Here is a 12,954-nt window from a genome sequence, read left to right on the forward strand (position 1 = left end):
TGTTTGTTCTCATTTGCTGGTATATAGGTATATCTAAAACATTCCTTGTCATGACTGAAAAGTATAATTACCAATGATGCAATCTTGTTAAAAAAATTTGGCAACTCATTACCAAATGAAGGCCCACCTTTTGTTCCATCCCCTTGTTTGGATTCATCTTTTCCATGGTTCTAAGTAGGCTTTCTAAATCGATAGGAAAATTACTAATAGGAGGGTTTTCAAAGTCGGACGTAACTTTATGCGTGTGTATATCTCCATGTATGTTAGGAATAGGAAGGAATAGGAAGGAATTGAATCTAAGGATTGTCCATATTAATTTTATAATTATTAAATTATATCTCAAGTTTAAGCTTGTTATAAAATCCAATCCAATTGGAGGATATATACTATTCTGTTAAATCGAATATATTAAGAAAGAAATCGCAACACCAGACTCTCCTATTTGGATTAGAATTCTGGGTTGAAGAAGTTTCCTGAATTATAACAAGGGGCACATCCATATAATATATATATTTTTTGTTGGGATTCTAATTTTGAAGTCAAGAGCAGAAAAATCACTCGTGTCTTGAAGAGTTGTTTTCTTTTTTGTTCTTTATCCGAGGTCGACCGAGCAAGTGCAAGACTCCTCCGAAGGCCGTGATGGACGCGTCTGTTGATTGGACTTTCCATTTTTGTTTCTTCTTAGAAAAGAACCGCACATAAATTATAACAAGGGGCACATACATATAATATATATATATATATATATATATATTTGTTGGGATTCTAATTTTGAAGTCAAGAGCAGAAAAATCACTCGCGTCTTGAAGAGTTGTTTTCTTTTTTGTTCTTTATCCGAGGTCGACCCAGCAAGTGCAGGACTCCTCCGAAGGCCGTGATGGACGCGTCTGTTGATTGGACTTGTCCTTTTTTGTTTCTTCTTAAAAGGGAACCGCACAAGAAAACAGGCAATAAGGACGTCGGTAAGTGAAGTCTTCTTCACTAACGCACAAAGAAGTCTTCGAGTGGCGCTGGGAGCTGTGGATACGGTGGATTTGTGCTATGAATTCCATACCCAAACTTACTAATTTTCTTTGTAAACTCCATCCCTACTTCTTGCTGGTTTCTATGCAATACATGCATCCAATTAAGTCTTAGAAAAAGTAATCATCTATGTATGAAGAAAGGGAAAAGCATAAAAAAGAAAAAAAAAACATAAATTTATTGTAATTGTATCAATTATATCCTAAACTTTTCTTATTGCTACAAATTTAGTCCATTCTACCAATTTAAACCATAAATCATTCACATAGATGTCAGCCATCTTAGATGATATGATTGTCGCTGACGTTGACATTTTTAATAATATTGTTATATTTATTTTGATTTATTTTGTTTTTTTGTTCTTTTTTCTATTTTTTTCCTTCATTTTAAGATTTACTGAGGGCCTTCGAGACTTCTCCCACGGCAAGCGACCACAAGCAAGACCACTGGCCCTCGTTAGATTTGGGTGAGAACCGTGACCCTTACTAGTCAATTTAGAGGAAAAAATTTAAAAAAATTGTTAAAATATTAGTAAAAATATCCATGACAATGATGGTCCTACGTGATTTTTAACTTAAAATAAATAATTAAATTATATGTATGATTAGAATTTCTCAAACGCAATTTTCATCATTTATCGTGGTTATCGTGTACATCCGGAGAGTCCATTAAAGCCATCACTTGCTAGGGCTCTCTCATATAATAACACTCCTGCTTATAAAAAAGAAAGGTCTTTTCTTTAAGGTTACAATGTTCCCTAATAAATGCGACTTGTGGGGCCATCACTCTTGAGGACCCTCTTTCCCTTGCTATAAAACCAAACCTACCTAACCCCTCTTCCAGAAAACATTAAAAAAGAAACAAAACAAAGGGAAAAAAAATCCTCTCATCATGGCCTATGGGAGAAGAAGCACAGCTTCTTCAATCTCCGATGTCTTCACTCTCAACCCCCTACCAGTTCCAGTCCTTGTGATCCTGGCAGTGATCTTTATCTTTCTAGGCATATCTTGGTACTTCAGCTATGAATCGGCGGTCGAAACCGCCGGAGAGCAGATGGGTTGGATCCTTTTTGCGACGCCTATCGCTCTGATACTGCTTGTGAAGCTCCTATCCTCTATGGATGATCCAGAGAGCTTCCTCACCAGCTCGCCATGGGGCCGGCGCAGGGCAACTTACAGGGGGCCATCCGAGGGTAGCTCACCATGGGGAGTGGCGGCTCTCATCGTGCTCGTACTTATTTTGCTCCAGTATCAGTCTAGCTTTCTCGAGAGTTGGTTTTTTTGAAGCTTTTGAAGCTGATGATGATCATGTGAAAGTGATAAACTTGAGGTGTTTATTTTGTCTTTTCTTTGTTTTTTTTTTTCCTGGATGGGCAATCAAGAAGTGGGGTTTCTGTAAACTGGATGAGACTGAGGTATAGAGTGTTTTATGAGGTAGTAAGGGTGAAAGAAAGTCTATGTGTAGGAGTTGATTAGTGGTTGAGAGGTTGATGAGATGATCAATTCTCTCTTCTTTTTTCCGTGTATCTGCAAAATAAATAGCCTGTAAATTTACCAATACCAGAGTTACATGATGAAGTTGAGGTTGTTATATATGTTGATCCATTGGAAACTAAGCAGCTTAATGGAAAAAAAAAATGAATCAAAAGAGCATCTATAACTGATGATTTTAGTGGAAGAGAACAACAAACAGAAGAATTTGTTTGGAAGTTTGAGAAAGACGCAAGAAGATTAGAGGCGGATGAATTCTAGCCTTAAGTTGGAGAACGGTGAACATCCATAAACTGATCTTCTCCTGAGCAACCTAGTCACTACTCCAAGATGGTATAGGTGGATTTCCACTTATAACGACCTTTTTTTTCTAAGTAATAATTTGCAGCAACCCATTCCTATTTGATGTGAGACGTTTGGCGTTACATTATTTAGGGGAAATCCTATGGTCCAATCCTCTAATTTATGGGACCGGTCCTGTATCTAATCTGGATCGTTGGATCAAAAGAAGAAAATTCCAACGATCAGATGGTCTTAAGAAGATAATGACTTACTAACTTTTAAGTAAAGTCGCTAAAGATAAGATTGCCAATGTTATTATTGGCTGAGAAAAATTATGACGTGTGGAATAAGTGCGTGGCTTTTTTGGTGATGGAAAAACAAATCGCTTTTCTTGGACAACCTTGTTTTTCCTTCAAATCCAGTACAAGTAATTCAATCAGACACAAAGGAAATCATTAAAATCTCATTCGTGAATAGCTCGAGATTAAGTGAATCATGCATTTCTCCGATTTTGGTCAAATGGATCATCCACCTTTTGAGTGGATTAAATTGACTAATGATAGGGCCTCTAAAAATAACCTAGGACTTATTGGTGCAAGGAGCTTATTTAGAAATGAAAAGGGTAACTATCTTGGTGGTTGGGAATCAACTTTGCAAAATAACTTGGTTTTCATAAGTTCATCATTGAGATTGACTCTAAATTAATTGTTGATTTAGCCCTAATATCCGAAGACTATTGTGCTCTTACTTTGAGTTTAAAGTGCAACATAACTTTCAATAAGAAATAGCTCTAGTGGTTGGCTTGCTAATTTTGGAATCAATAAGTGTTTAAATTCTAGTTTGTTTTCATTACTCCTAGAGAGATACTTCATATTTTATTATGAGATAAATAGAAACAGTAAATTTATGACGTTAAATTTTTGTATTCAGTTTTAACCATGTTTCATACAAAAGAAAAATTAGAACATATGAGGAAAATTATTCACTGATAGGGCCTTTAAGTTTATAAACCATGAAGTAATATTACGATCCTAGAATGAGTTAAAAAGAAAATTATCCAATTCATTCCTAAATTTATTATGGGGATGTCAATCCAATTCGAAAATTGTTAATTTTGCTAATTTATACTTAAGCATTTACGAAAATTCCAATATAATCATTTTAGCCAAATTTTAGTAGAAATGGCCAACGTAATGGTCCAATCATCGTCTTCCTAAGTGACATATTGCTACTTAGTAATTTCCGACGAAAATTGATGAAAATGATTATATTGGAATCTTGAACAAAGATTTAGGATTAATTGGCAAAATTAAAAAGTTAAGAATTGAATTGACATCCCTATAATAGGGGAGTATGACTATCTAGACTATTTAGGGAAAATGTCACAAATGGTCCCCAAATTTTCATCTAATGTTCAATTTCATCTCTGACCTTTCGATTTGCTCAATTTAATCCCTAAACTATTAATAAATGTTCCATCTAGTCCCTGACCATTTGAAAATTGACCAATTTCGTCCTTCTCTTAGTTAAAGTTAATGGAATTGGCTTACATGGCTTTTAGTCTCTTATATATAAAATAAAAAAGGACATGTGGAATATCTACATGGAAATTACCTTTAAAACAGGTCAAATTGTGGCCACCATCCAAAAAAGAGATACATAACCACTTATTCTCTCTACTTTTGTTATTAGTGCTCTCATCTCTAGCTGACGCCTAATTTGTCTTCCTTTTTAAAGATATATATTGGCTCATAATTCTAGTAATCCAACTTAGTTCCATGTCATCAATTAATGCTCCACGTTATCACTTAACAGTTTGAACAAATGGAAGGACTAGATGGAACATTTGTTAATAGTTCAGGAACCAAATTGAGTAAATCGAAAGCTTAGGGATGAAATTGAACATTAGATAAAAGTTCAGGGACCAAATTGAGCAAATCGAAAGCTCAATGATGAAATTGAACATTAGATGAAAGTTTAGGGATCAAATTGAGTAAATCGAAAACTCATGGATGAAATTAAACATTAAATAAAAGTTCAGGGATCATTTGTGACATTTTCCCGACTATTTACCCTAGTGCAACAAAAGCATACCAAAGATTTTGAGTTCTCGCCTGAAAAAATGTCCTATTCTGAAATTTTGGTACAATATGATGATACCTAGATCTTCCTCTCAAAACCCAAAAGAGAGTACATCAAAATCAACTGCAGAAAAACAAAAGCATTAAATCAAACCACTATATTGCCAATGGTGCATAGTGATTTCATCAACACAGTGAATTCTCTAAATTACCGCCGTTGGACTTGAATTTCCGTCTTTTAAATAAACGTTTGATCCATTTCCAGCATATATCTGGCTCAGGAGAAGTTACATAACGAGTACAATCAAGAAACCTAAACAGCGTCATGCGAACATTGTGATAGTACTTGTATTGTCACGTTAACCAGCCACCTCACCGAACTTGATGAATTTCGCGTGAGCTTCACTACATGCATGCGTTGCATGATGCAAATTATTCACAGATAGCTGGTTTGGTTATAGATCTTTCATAATGGCAAATGTATTCCATAATAAGGATATATTTGTTTCGGTAAAATTTCGTAATAAAAAAAATGCTTTCCCATAAAATTATTTTTAAGGAAAATATTTTTTCCTTTTTAGATAAGAAAATTTGTTCCCTAATTTTAAGCATGCAAATTTCATTTGAGCGTAAATGTTTTTTCTTACCTGATCATTTTTACCGGATAACTATTTTACGAAAAGTTTTCTCATTTAAATAAACACGCCTCAAAGTCAGAAATTCAAGATTACACTAAGGGCGCGCATGATAAAATTTATGTTTCTCGATTTCTCTATTTCTCTGTTCTCCGGAACAGGTTTGGAACAAAAATCCGTTTGGTAACGCAATTTGATTTATCTATTTCTGAAACAGATTTCTATTCCAAAAATAGAAAATCGAAGAAATCGAAGCTGGAATTTTTAGCTTCTCGGTTTCTGAAATAAAAATAAAAAAAAAATTTCTCAACTTTTCAATTTAGTTAATTTAGTCCAAATATTTTAATGATTTTTTAATATAATCATTTCAATTAATATTGATTGAAAATCTTAACCATTGGGCTAGATGGTGGGAATTGAATGAACAATGCTTCATTTGTTGCACGCAAGAGATTTCACGCATGGTAATAGTCAACTTGCCATATTCATATCTAACGAGTCTTTCTTCACCTACTCTTCCGTAGTACGCTAGATAACGACTCTATCCAGCTAACTATTTTTTTAATCATAAACTTCATATTGAGGCGGTAAAAATGTGTCAAATCATTAGGGTTTCATCTTATTTTTCTTTTATATAATGTCCTCACTTATCAAGACATGGGTAAAAAGAGATCTAATAAGGAATCTGTTGTTCTTGTAAGAGTGTTGATGAAAATACAGATTTTGATAATAAATTTTTAAATAATCATAGTGTTGATAATTTTGAAAAAAATTGGTGACGATTTTTGAACATGGTGAGGATTTTTTTAACAAAATTTGGAAAGAAATTGGAATTAGACTTGAAGTTAGGATTTCTTTTAGGAGATTAGACTATTATAAGCACGGCTATCATTAGACTTATTTGATTAATGAGAAATCAATTTTGGCAAAAACATAACGACATATTCACTACAATTGAATTTCAATTGATTTTTCTTTTTTGCCATGTTTATTTTTCGAAAGAAAATATTACATAATAGGAAATGTAAGCACATGTAATAGGAAATTCCATGAAAATGTATTTTCAACTTTTGTAATGTATTAGTATTATTTTGACTATTATTTAGTATTTGAGGATTTCCTATGTTGCTTTAGTTTTATTTCAACTATTATTTTGTATTTGATGATTTCTTATATTGTTATCTAATCAATTTCTATTCCTAGAAATTGAAATTTTATTCTGTTATCAAACGGATTTCTATTTCAAAAATATAAATTTTGAATAATTATCAAACAGGTTTTTTTGCTCAGAAACTTGTCCGGAGAATAAAAATTAAGAAATCAATTTCTAGCCAGAAATCAATTTCTGAAACAGAAATTTTGTCATGTGCGCCCTAAATTCCTCCCTCAATGATCAAATCAGTCAGATCATTTCGTATGCACACGCTTTTCTTCCTTTGCCTTCCTTTCCTTTCCTTTTTCTAGGAGTAACGAGGATCATGCTTTTGTCTGGCCACTCAAAGCAAAGGTCAGCAAGACCGATCGTGACATGATTTTGTCTATTATATGATAAAGCCCGACCTCTGTGGCTCGTGGTCCCGGTCACAAATTAAATGGCGATCACGAAGTGGCCACGTTCTTGCTGGTGCTTGGTCCATGAAGTTTCTCGGCTCTATCCTATTGTCAAATCGTGGGGCTAAATATCACATGGTCGGCTCTATTAAAGAAAATCAATCATATTTTGCCACGTTAAAAAAAATCCAAAAGATCTCCCTTCGTGATTAATTCTATCTAGCATATAACAATAAATTACACATATATAAAAATTTATCCACGGTTAATTTGGATGTTTCTCTTAATTCTTCATAATCCTAGGAATTGTGCATATATTTTCGTTGATAATGTATATCTCCAATTTATTATAATTATTATGGAAAATTAAAAAAAAAAAAATCATAACTATCTATTATATTACACTCGAAGATTTCAATCATTATTTTTCTAATTCTCTGCTCCCTTCCATCATTTCTTCCTTCCTTCCTTCCTTCCTTTTTTTCTCCTTTGATCTTGTGTCTGCTTTTTTTCTTTTTAAGCTGCAATAAGAGAAAAGGCAAAGTAGGTCATATTTAATATTCGGTGTGCTACAATCACCTTACACTTTTGAAAATTCAGTATATTGTCTTCCTATTATATAAAGGAAAGATGTCGGACTTATTAAGATTGATTTGCGGATTTTTTTTTTTTAATTTGGTCTTATGCAGTTAATACAAAGGGACGATACTTGCATGCATTTTAAGTTTACGGTGTGGTTTTGGTAACAAATTATTCTTTCTCGTTGTCTCTTCTTTTTGTCTTTTTCTCTTCTCTATGAATAAGAATTTCCTTTTTACGCCAAACACTTTAAAATTTTTCTTCTTTCGTGGAAAGCTCGTTTGTTCGCTGGACTTCTTAATAAATACATTATTTAATGGAAAAGTAGTGTGTATTATTATCAATAATTTGCCCCTAACTCTATTGTATTTTTATCAATTTAGTCCTAAATTTTCAATTTTGCAATTGGATCCCAAACGTCTTCGTGTTTTGCCAATTAAGTCAATCCAACTAATTTTAAAGGAAAATGCAAATGTATACCCCAACTGTCTTACATAACATGGCAAGCACTATCATGGATTATTTTAATAATATTTTAATATTTTTTCAAAAAAAATTCTTTTTTCTTTTCTTTTACTCCTAACCCTAGGCCGGTGACCCTTGCTGGCCATGGGCGAGTACTTCGTATCCTCACCAGCCACAAGTGAGAGCCTCAACATCTTTGTCAGCCATAAGTGAGGCTGTCATGCCCTTGCATAGAACCAAACAAGGGCTGCAACGCCCTTGCCTAGTGGCCTAGCTTGTGATTAGTGAGGGCCCAACGACCTTCCTTGTGGCTGGTGAGGAAATGAAGGCCCTTGCCCAAGCCAAGTGAGGGTAGCAACACCCTCACCCACAACTAGTGAGAGTCAGTTGGAGACCTCCCTAACCCAAGGTTAAAAAAAGAAGAAAAGCATGATAAAAAATCGAAAAAATATAAAATATTATTTAAAATTATCCGCGTCAGTCAGTACTGTACCACGTAGGATGACTAGCCTTCACATTAGCAATTTCAGCCACACTTGACCAAATAGACTCAATTGATAAAATTTGAAAAGGTTTAGGAATCAATTGTCAAAATTGAAAGGTTTATAACTAAATCCATAAAAGTGTAATAGATTTAGAATTTTTTGGACAATTTTCCCACATCATTTGTATCTTTAAGCATAGAGCCATACGAGTATAGCTAAGTTTAGTTTGTACATAGTACCATTTCTCATATTGATTTCTTTTCGTTTGAGGATTTTTTTCAGGGGACTAAACCCAATCAATAATTATATTATTAAGTACGCATAAAATTTCTGCACTTTTAATTCATTTTAAGATAATCTCGACTAAAGTACCCAGGCCAAATTTAATATTTCACGAACTTTGATCAAAGAGCGAATAATTGAGTGCTTATTCTTAAAATGGGGTTAAGACTTCGGAGAGCTTTCAAGCGAATGATGCAAATTTTGACATTTTCGTGGGAGGAAAATTGAGGAAATGTTGAAATTTTCTATCTATTTTGTTCAACCCGATACATTCCTAACTCAACCTTAGAGTGTGATATTGTATGCAAATAATTGTCACGAGCCAATTGATCTAGCATTCCCTAATATATGCGGCCTTAAGATTACTCTCAAATAGCCTTACTCACGCTCGACTCACAAGAATTCTAGAGAAAGAAGTTTTGGATTTGTATTACACTTGTAAATGAGTTTATATAATGAGGGGAATGAGACCCCTATATATAAAAGTACATGACAAATTATATCTAGATCTCTCTTCCATCATATGGTGGAGATTATATCTCTCCAACTACCATCTATCCGCATTTATTACATGTTCATACATTTGCCGTATCACCCCAGGAGTATTCCAGAACACTTGAGAAAGCCTTAGCACTTAGGGATGCCAATTGAGGGTTGCTTGTTCCAAGGATTGGTCATGACCATCGTACAAAACACTCTTGGAATGTGACATATTCATGTAGGTGCACGTAGTTAGTTACAAGTCGAATAAATGAAATCTTAACTTTTCTAAGCATGCCAAAAAAAAAATTACTTTCTATTTGAATGGCATTGATAAAAAGAATGTTTATAATATCATGATTTAATTAGAAAAACGTAAGTTCACCTTTAGGTTGATTTTACTTGATAGTCTTGATTGGAGCAGTAACTCTTCTTATGAAATTATAGAATGAAACGATCATTATAAAAAAAGAAACATCATGTTGTTCATTAAACACGGGCAAATAAGATAAAATAAAAAAGAAATCCCAAATTATACCTATCGTAATACAAAAACTCTAACTGTATTTTTTTTTTTTTTTGTGTCATAAAAAACCTTAATCTTGCCTATTATAACACAAATGGCCCCAACAATTTTTTTTTCTCTGCGTGTCTTGAAAAAACCTGAACTTATACGTGTGTAACATAGATATACCATATTTCAATCCCATTCAAGATGTATTTATCACACTAGTATAAGTTTGGGACTTTTTATACCATAAAAAAAAGTTTGAAGTATTTGTATCATAATAGACAAGTTTAGGGTCACAAATTTTGGGGCAATTATGTCACAGTATGCATAATTTAGAATATTTTGTTGTATTAATCCTTAAACTAAAAATATATTGACAAATAATATCCACCAAAAAGCACGAGTCTTTGACTTCTTTAACACATAAACTAGATTGAAAGAAAATAATCTCCTTCTTTTTTATATGTTGAAATACTATCCCACATCACTTGACAACGTGTCTTATATTATCTTTGTATTCATCTAATCACCTTTCACCCGTAAATTTAAAGCTTTTTGGTTAAACTTTCCAACATGTTATTAGAGCCAGTGCTATCACTTTCATGTTGCTTCTAATCATGCTAATATGTTCTTTATATGCATGTGATTCCTTTCACCTATAAACTTGAGCTTTAAGTTCAAATCTTCTAGGTTTATATTTGCTTCCCAATTACATTATTTTATATATTTTAAGCCTCTATTTTCGCATATATGCATCCATCCTTATCAGTCAAATTCCACATGTCACTCCTAATTTGACTTGCACTTGAAGAGGGTTTTAAAACATGGTCCAGATCGCTTGGCAACGGGTTTCATATGCTCTATTTGTGCTAAACTGGTTTGCACTTGAGAGAGGGTGTTAAGACATTATTTCATGTCATTTGACGACAGTCCTATATGCTTTATTTTCGTGTGTGTATGTTCACCCCATTAACCAAATTTCACATGCCGCTCCTAATTTGGTTTACACGTGAGGGTATATCAAAATATTGTCTCAAATCGCTTGACAAGAGACGATATATGTGATGTTCATTCATCTATTCACCTTCAAACAATCGAGTGCCTAGAATCTTAACTCAAAGTGCCTCCATTTAAAGCAATGAGCTTTTGGCCATCATTATTAAAGCATCGCATGATTATTTGCAATGGCCAATCACGACAGTTGCCACGTCTCATTGTATTAGTAAAAACCCACTCTTTATTCGTATATTTATGTATTTGTTCCTCCGAATAAGTCTTTAAATTTTTTTTAATAATTTTTCTGATCAAGTCCATAAATTTGCATAAATTATCTAATTAAGTCGCTCTAGCTCCAAATCCATGTAAACAGTATTGACGGGTCCATCTCAGTCGCTAAAGAGTCTGAGTGGAGAAAACATTGTAACTTCTGTGGGCTATTAACCGATGATTAGCACTAAGAACTATGAAAATGAAGAACACGACAAATCATTGAGAGTTTCGTTTATTTCCTAAAAAATAAATGATTTACAAGTGAAATTTTAAATGAAAAATTCATGATCCACAAAATTATTTAAACATAAACTGTAGTCAAGAATGAAATACTTTTCATTGACTAATTATTTCAAGTGATTATTTTTAGAAAAATATATTTCAAATGGAGAATGTGTAGTGGATTTTTTCAAAATACGAATTCGACGCTCAAGTCATTTCACGTCGGACTCTTATGAGCTTCATTTAACATGTCCAAGGATATAATATCAACAAACCTCCAACAATAACAACTATAATCCAAAAGACTACAATCTCTATACGTGCGTACATGCACTGGTTGTCTCATCACTACAGGATTCGGCTGCCTTTAAAATAACTTCCCCCTGTTTCTCTTTCCCTACGCAATTTGGAACTCCACATGTAACCCCCGCTCAATCCGACCTTCGCAGAGGCCCGAACCACATGGACTGAAACGACCGGTGGTACGACACCATCACCAGGACCAGTACCAGAATGATGGCAACGCCCCAGGGAATGCCCCCTCCCCCTCCACCACCGTTGTCACCGCCTCCGCCGCCGCCACCAACACCACCGGGGAGGTGGGGCTGCATGGGATGTCGCGGCTGCTGCCAGGAGAGGTGATAGTTGAGCCGTGCAGCCCCGGATTGGAGGGACAAGAAGAGGAAGATGAGGAGGGGCAAGAGGAAGAGGAGGAGTTGGAGGTTGACCATGGAGTAGCGGAACTCAGACTCATACCGAACGCGACCGGAGAACCAGAGCAGTGAGATGGCGATGAAGAAGACAGAGAGCAGGTGGAGCGGCGGGGCGGACATCGAGGCCAACATCTGGTTGGTCCATCCTCGCTTCCACTCCGGGCCTCTCCTTGGTTGAAGCCAATCCATGTGATCTCTCTCTCTCTCTCTCTCTCTCTGTGAAGTGAATTGGGTCTGAGAGATATGAGGGAGAATGGGATTGTTTCTGGATTAATGGCTGGGGAGTGTCCGGGATGGATGCTTGGAGTGAGGTTGGAGTTGTCTGGTACGTGGAGTGAGTTGCACTCAAGATGGTGCGAGAGATACCATGCTTTTCTTCAACCGTGCAGCAAAGCGAAAAAGGGGTACTGAAAAAGCATCAGTGAGCCTTTAAGAGAGTGCCGACCAAAAAAAAAAAAAAAAAAGAAAGGGTCTTTAAGAGAGCATTTACTTCACAAAAAAATAAATAATTTAAGAAATTTTTTCCTAAAATTGATGCTTACACAGTTTACAAAACTAAATTAACGCAAATTATTATAAAAAAAATTACACACACTAAGCAAAAAGGAGGAAAACGAAGGGTGCACCAGCCGGGAATCGAACCCGGGTCTGTACCGTGGCAGAGTACTATTCTACCACTAGACCACTGGTGCTTTGATGCTTTGGTTTCATTTAGGTTTTATTTTGTTGAGAAGCAGAAGTAAAAGCTTGCCTCTCAATCACGCTATGGCCCTTCACTATTTCTTTAACTAAGTCCATTTCCTTCCAAAACACTGCTTGCCATGCTGATCCATTCAGTTCAACATGTTTAATACGACTAACGAGCAACCATGTGGACTTGTGCTTT

General features: G+C 34.9%; 2 protein-coding genes and 1 non-coding gene across 3 annotated transcripts; 1 reads left to right on the plus strand and 2 right to left on the minus strand.

Annotated features, from left to right (window-relative positions):
* Positions 1-1,854: 1,854 nt before the first annotated feature.
* Positions 1,855-2,615, plus strand: LOC104453404. The gene has a single exon (XM_010067948.3). It carries the CDS (start codon positions 1,915-1,917, stop codon positions 2,305-2,307), a length of 393 nt encoding a protein of 130 aa, XP_010066250.1. The 5' UTR covers positions 1,855-1,914; the 3' UTR covers positions 2,308-2,615.
* Positions 2,616-11,786: 9,171 nt separating this feature from the next.
* Positions 11,787-12,257, minus strand: LOC104453405. The gene has a single exon (XM_018859646.2). It carries the CDS (start codon positions 12,255-12,257, stop codon positions 11,787-11,789), a length of 471 nt encoding a protein of 156 aa, XP_018715191.2.
* Positions 12,258-12,689: 432 nt separating this feature from the next.
* Positions 12,690-12,760, minus strand: TRNAG-GCC. The gene has a single exon. It is a non-coding gene; the product is annotated as a tRNA-Gly (tRNA).
* Between the last annotated feature and the right edge of the window lie 194 nt (positions 12,761-12,954).

Source organism: Eucalyptus grandis, chromosome 7 (assembly GCF_016545825.1).
Source record: "Eucalyptus grandis isolate ANBG69807.140 chromosome 7, ASM1654582v1, whole genome shotgun sequence".
NCBI lineage: Eukaryota > Viridiplantae > Streptophyta > Magnoliopsida > Myrtales > Myrtaceae > Eucalyptus > Eucalyptus grandis.

What these genes read in the sequence shown, in the direction of transcription:
- LOC104453405 (XM_018859646.2), bottom strand. Translation starts at nt 12,257, where the DNA reads ATGGATTGGCTTCAACCAAGGAGAGGCCCGGAGTGGAAGCGAGGATGG.
- LOC104453404 (XM_010067948.3), top strand. Translation starts at nt 1,915, where the DNA reads ATGGCCTATGGGAGAAGAAGCACAGCTTCTTCAATCTCCGATGTCTTC.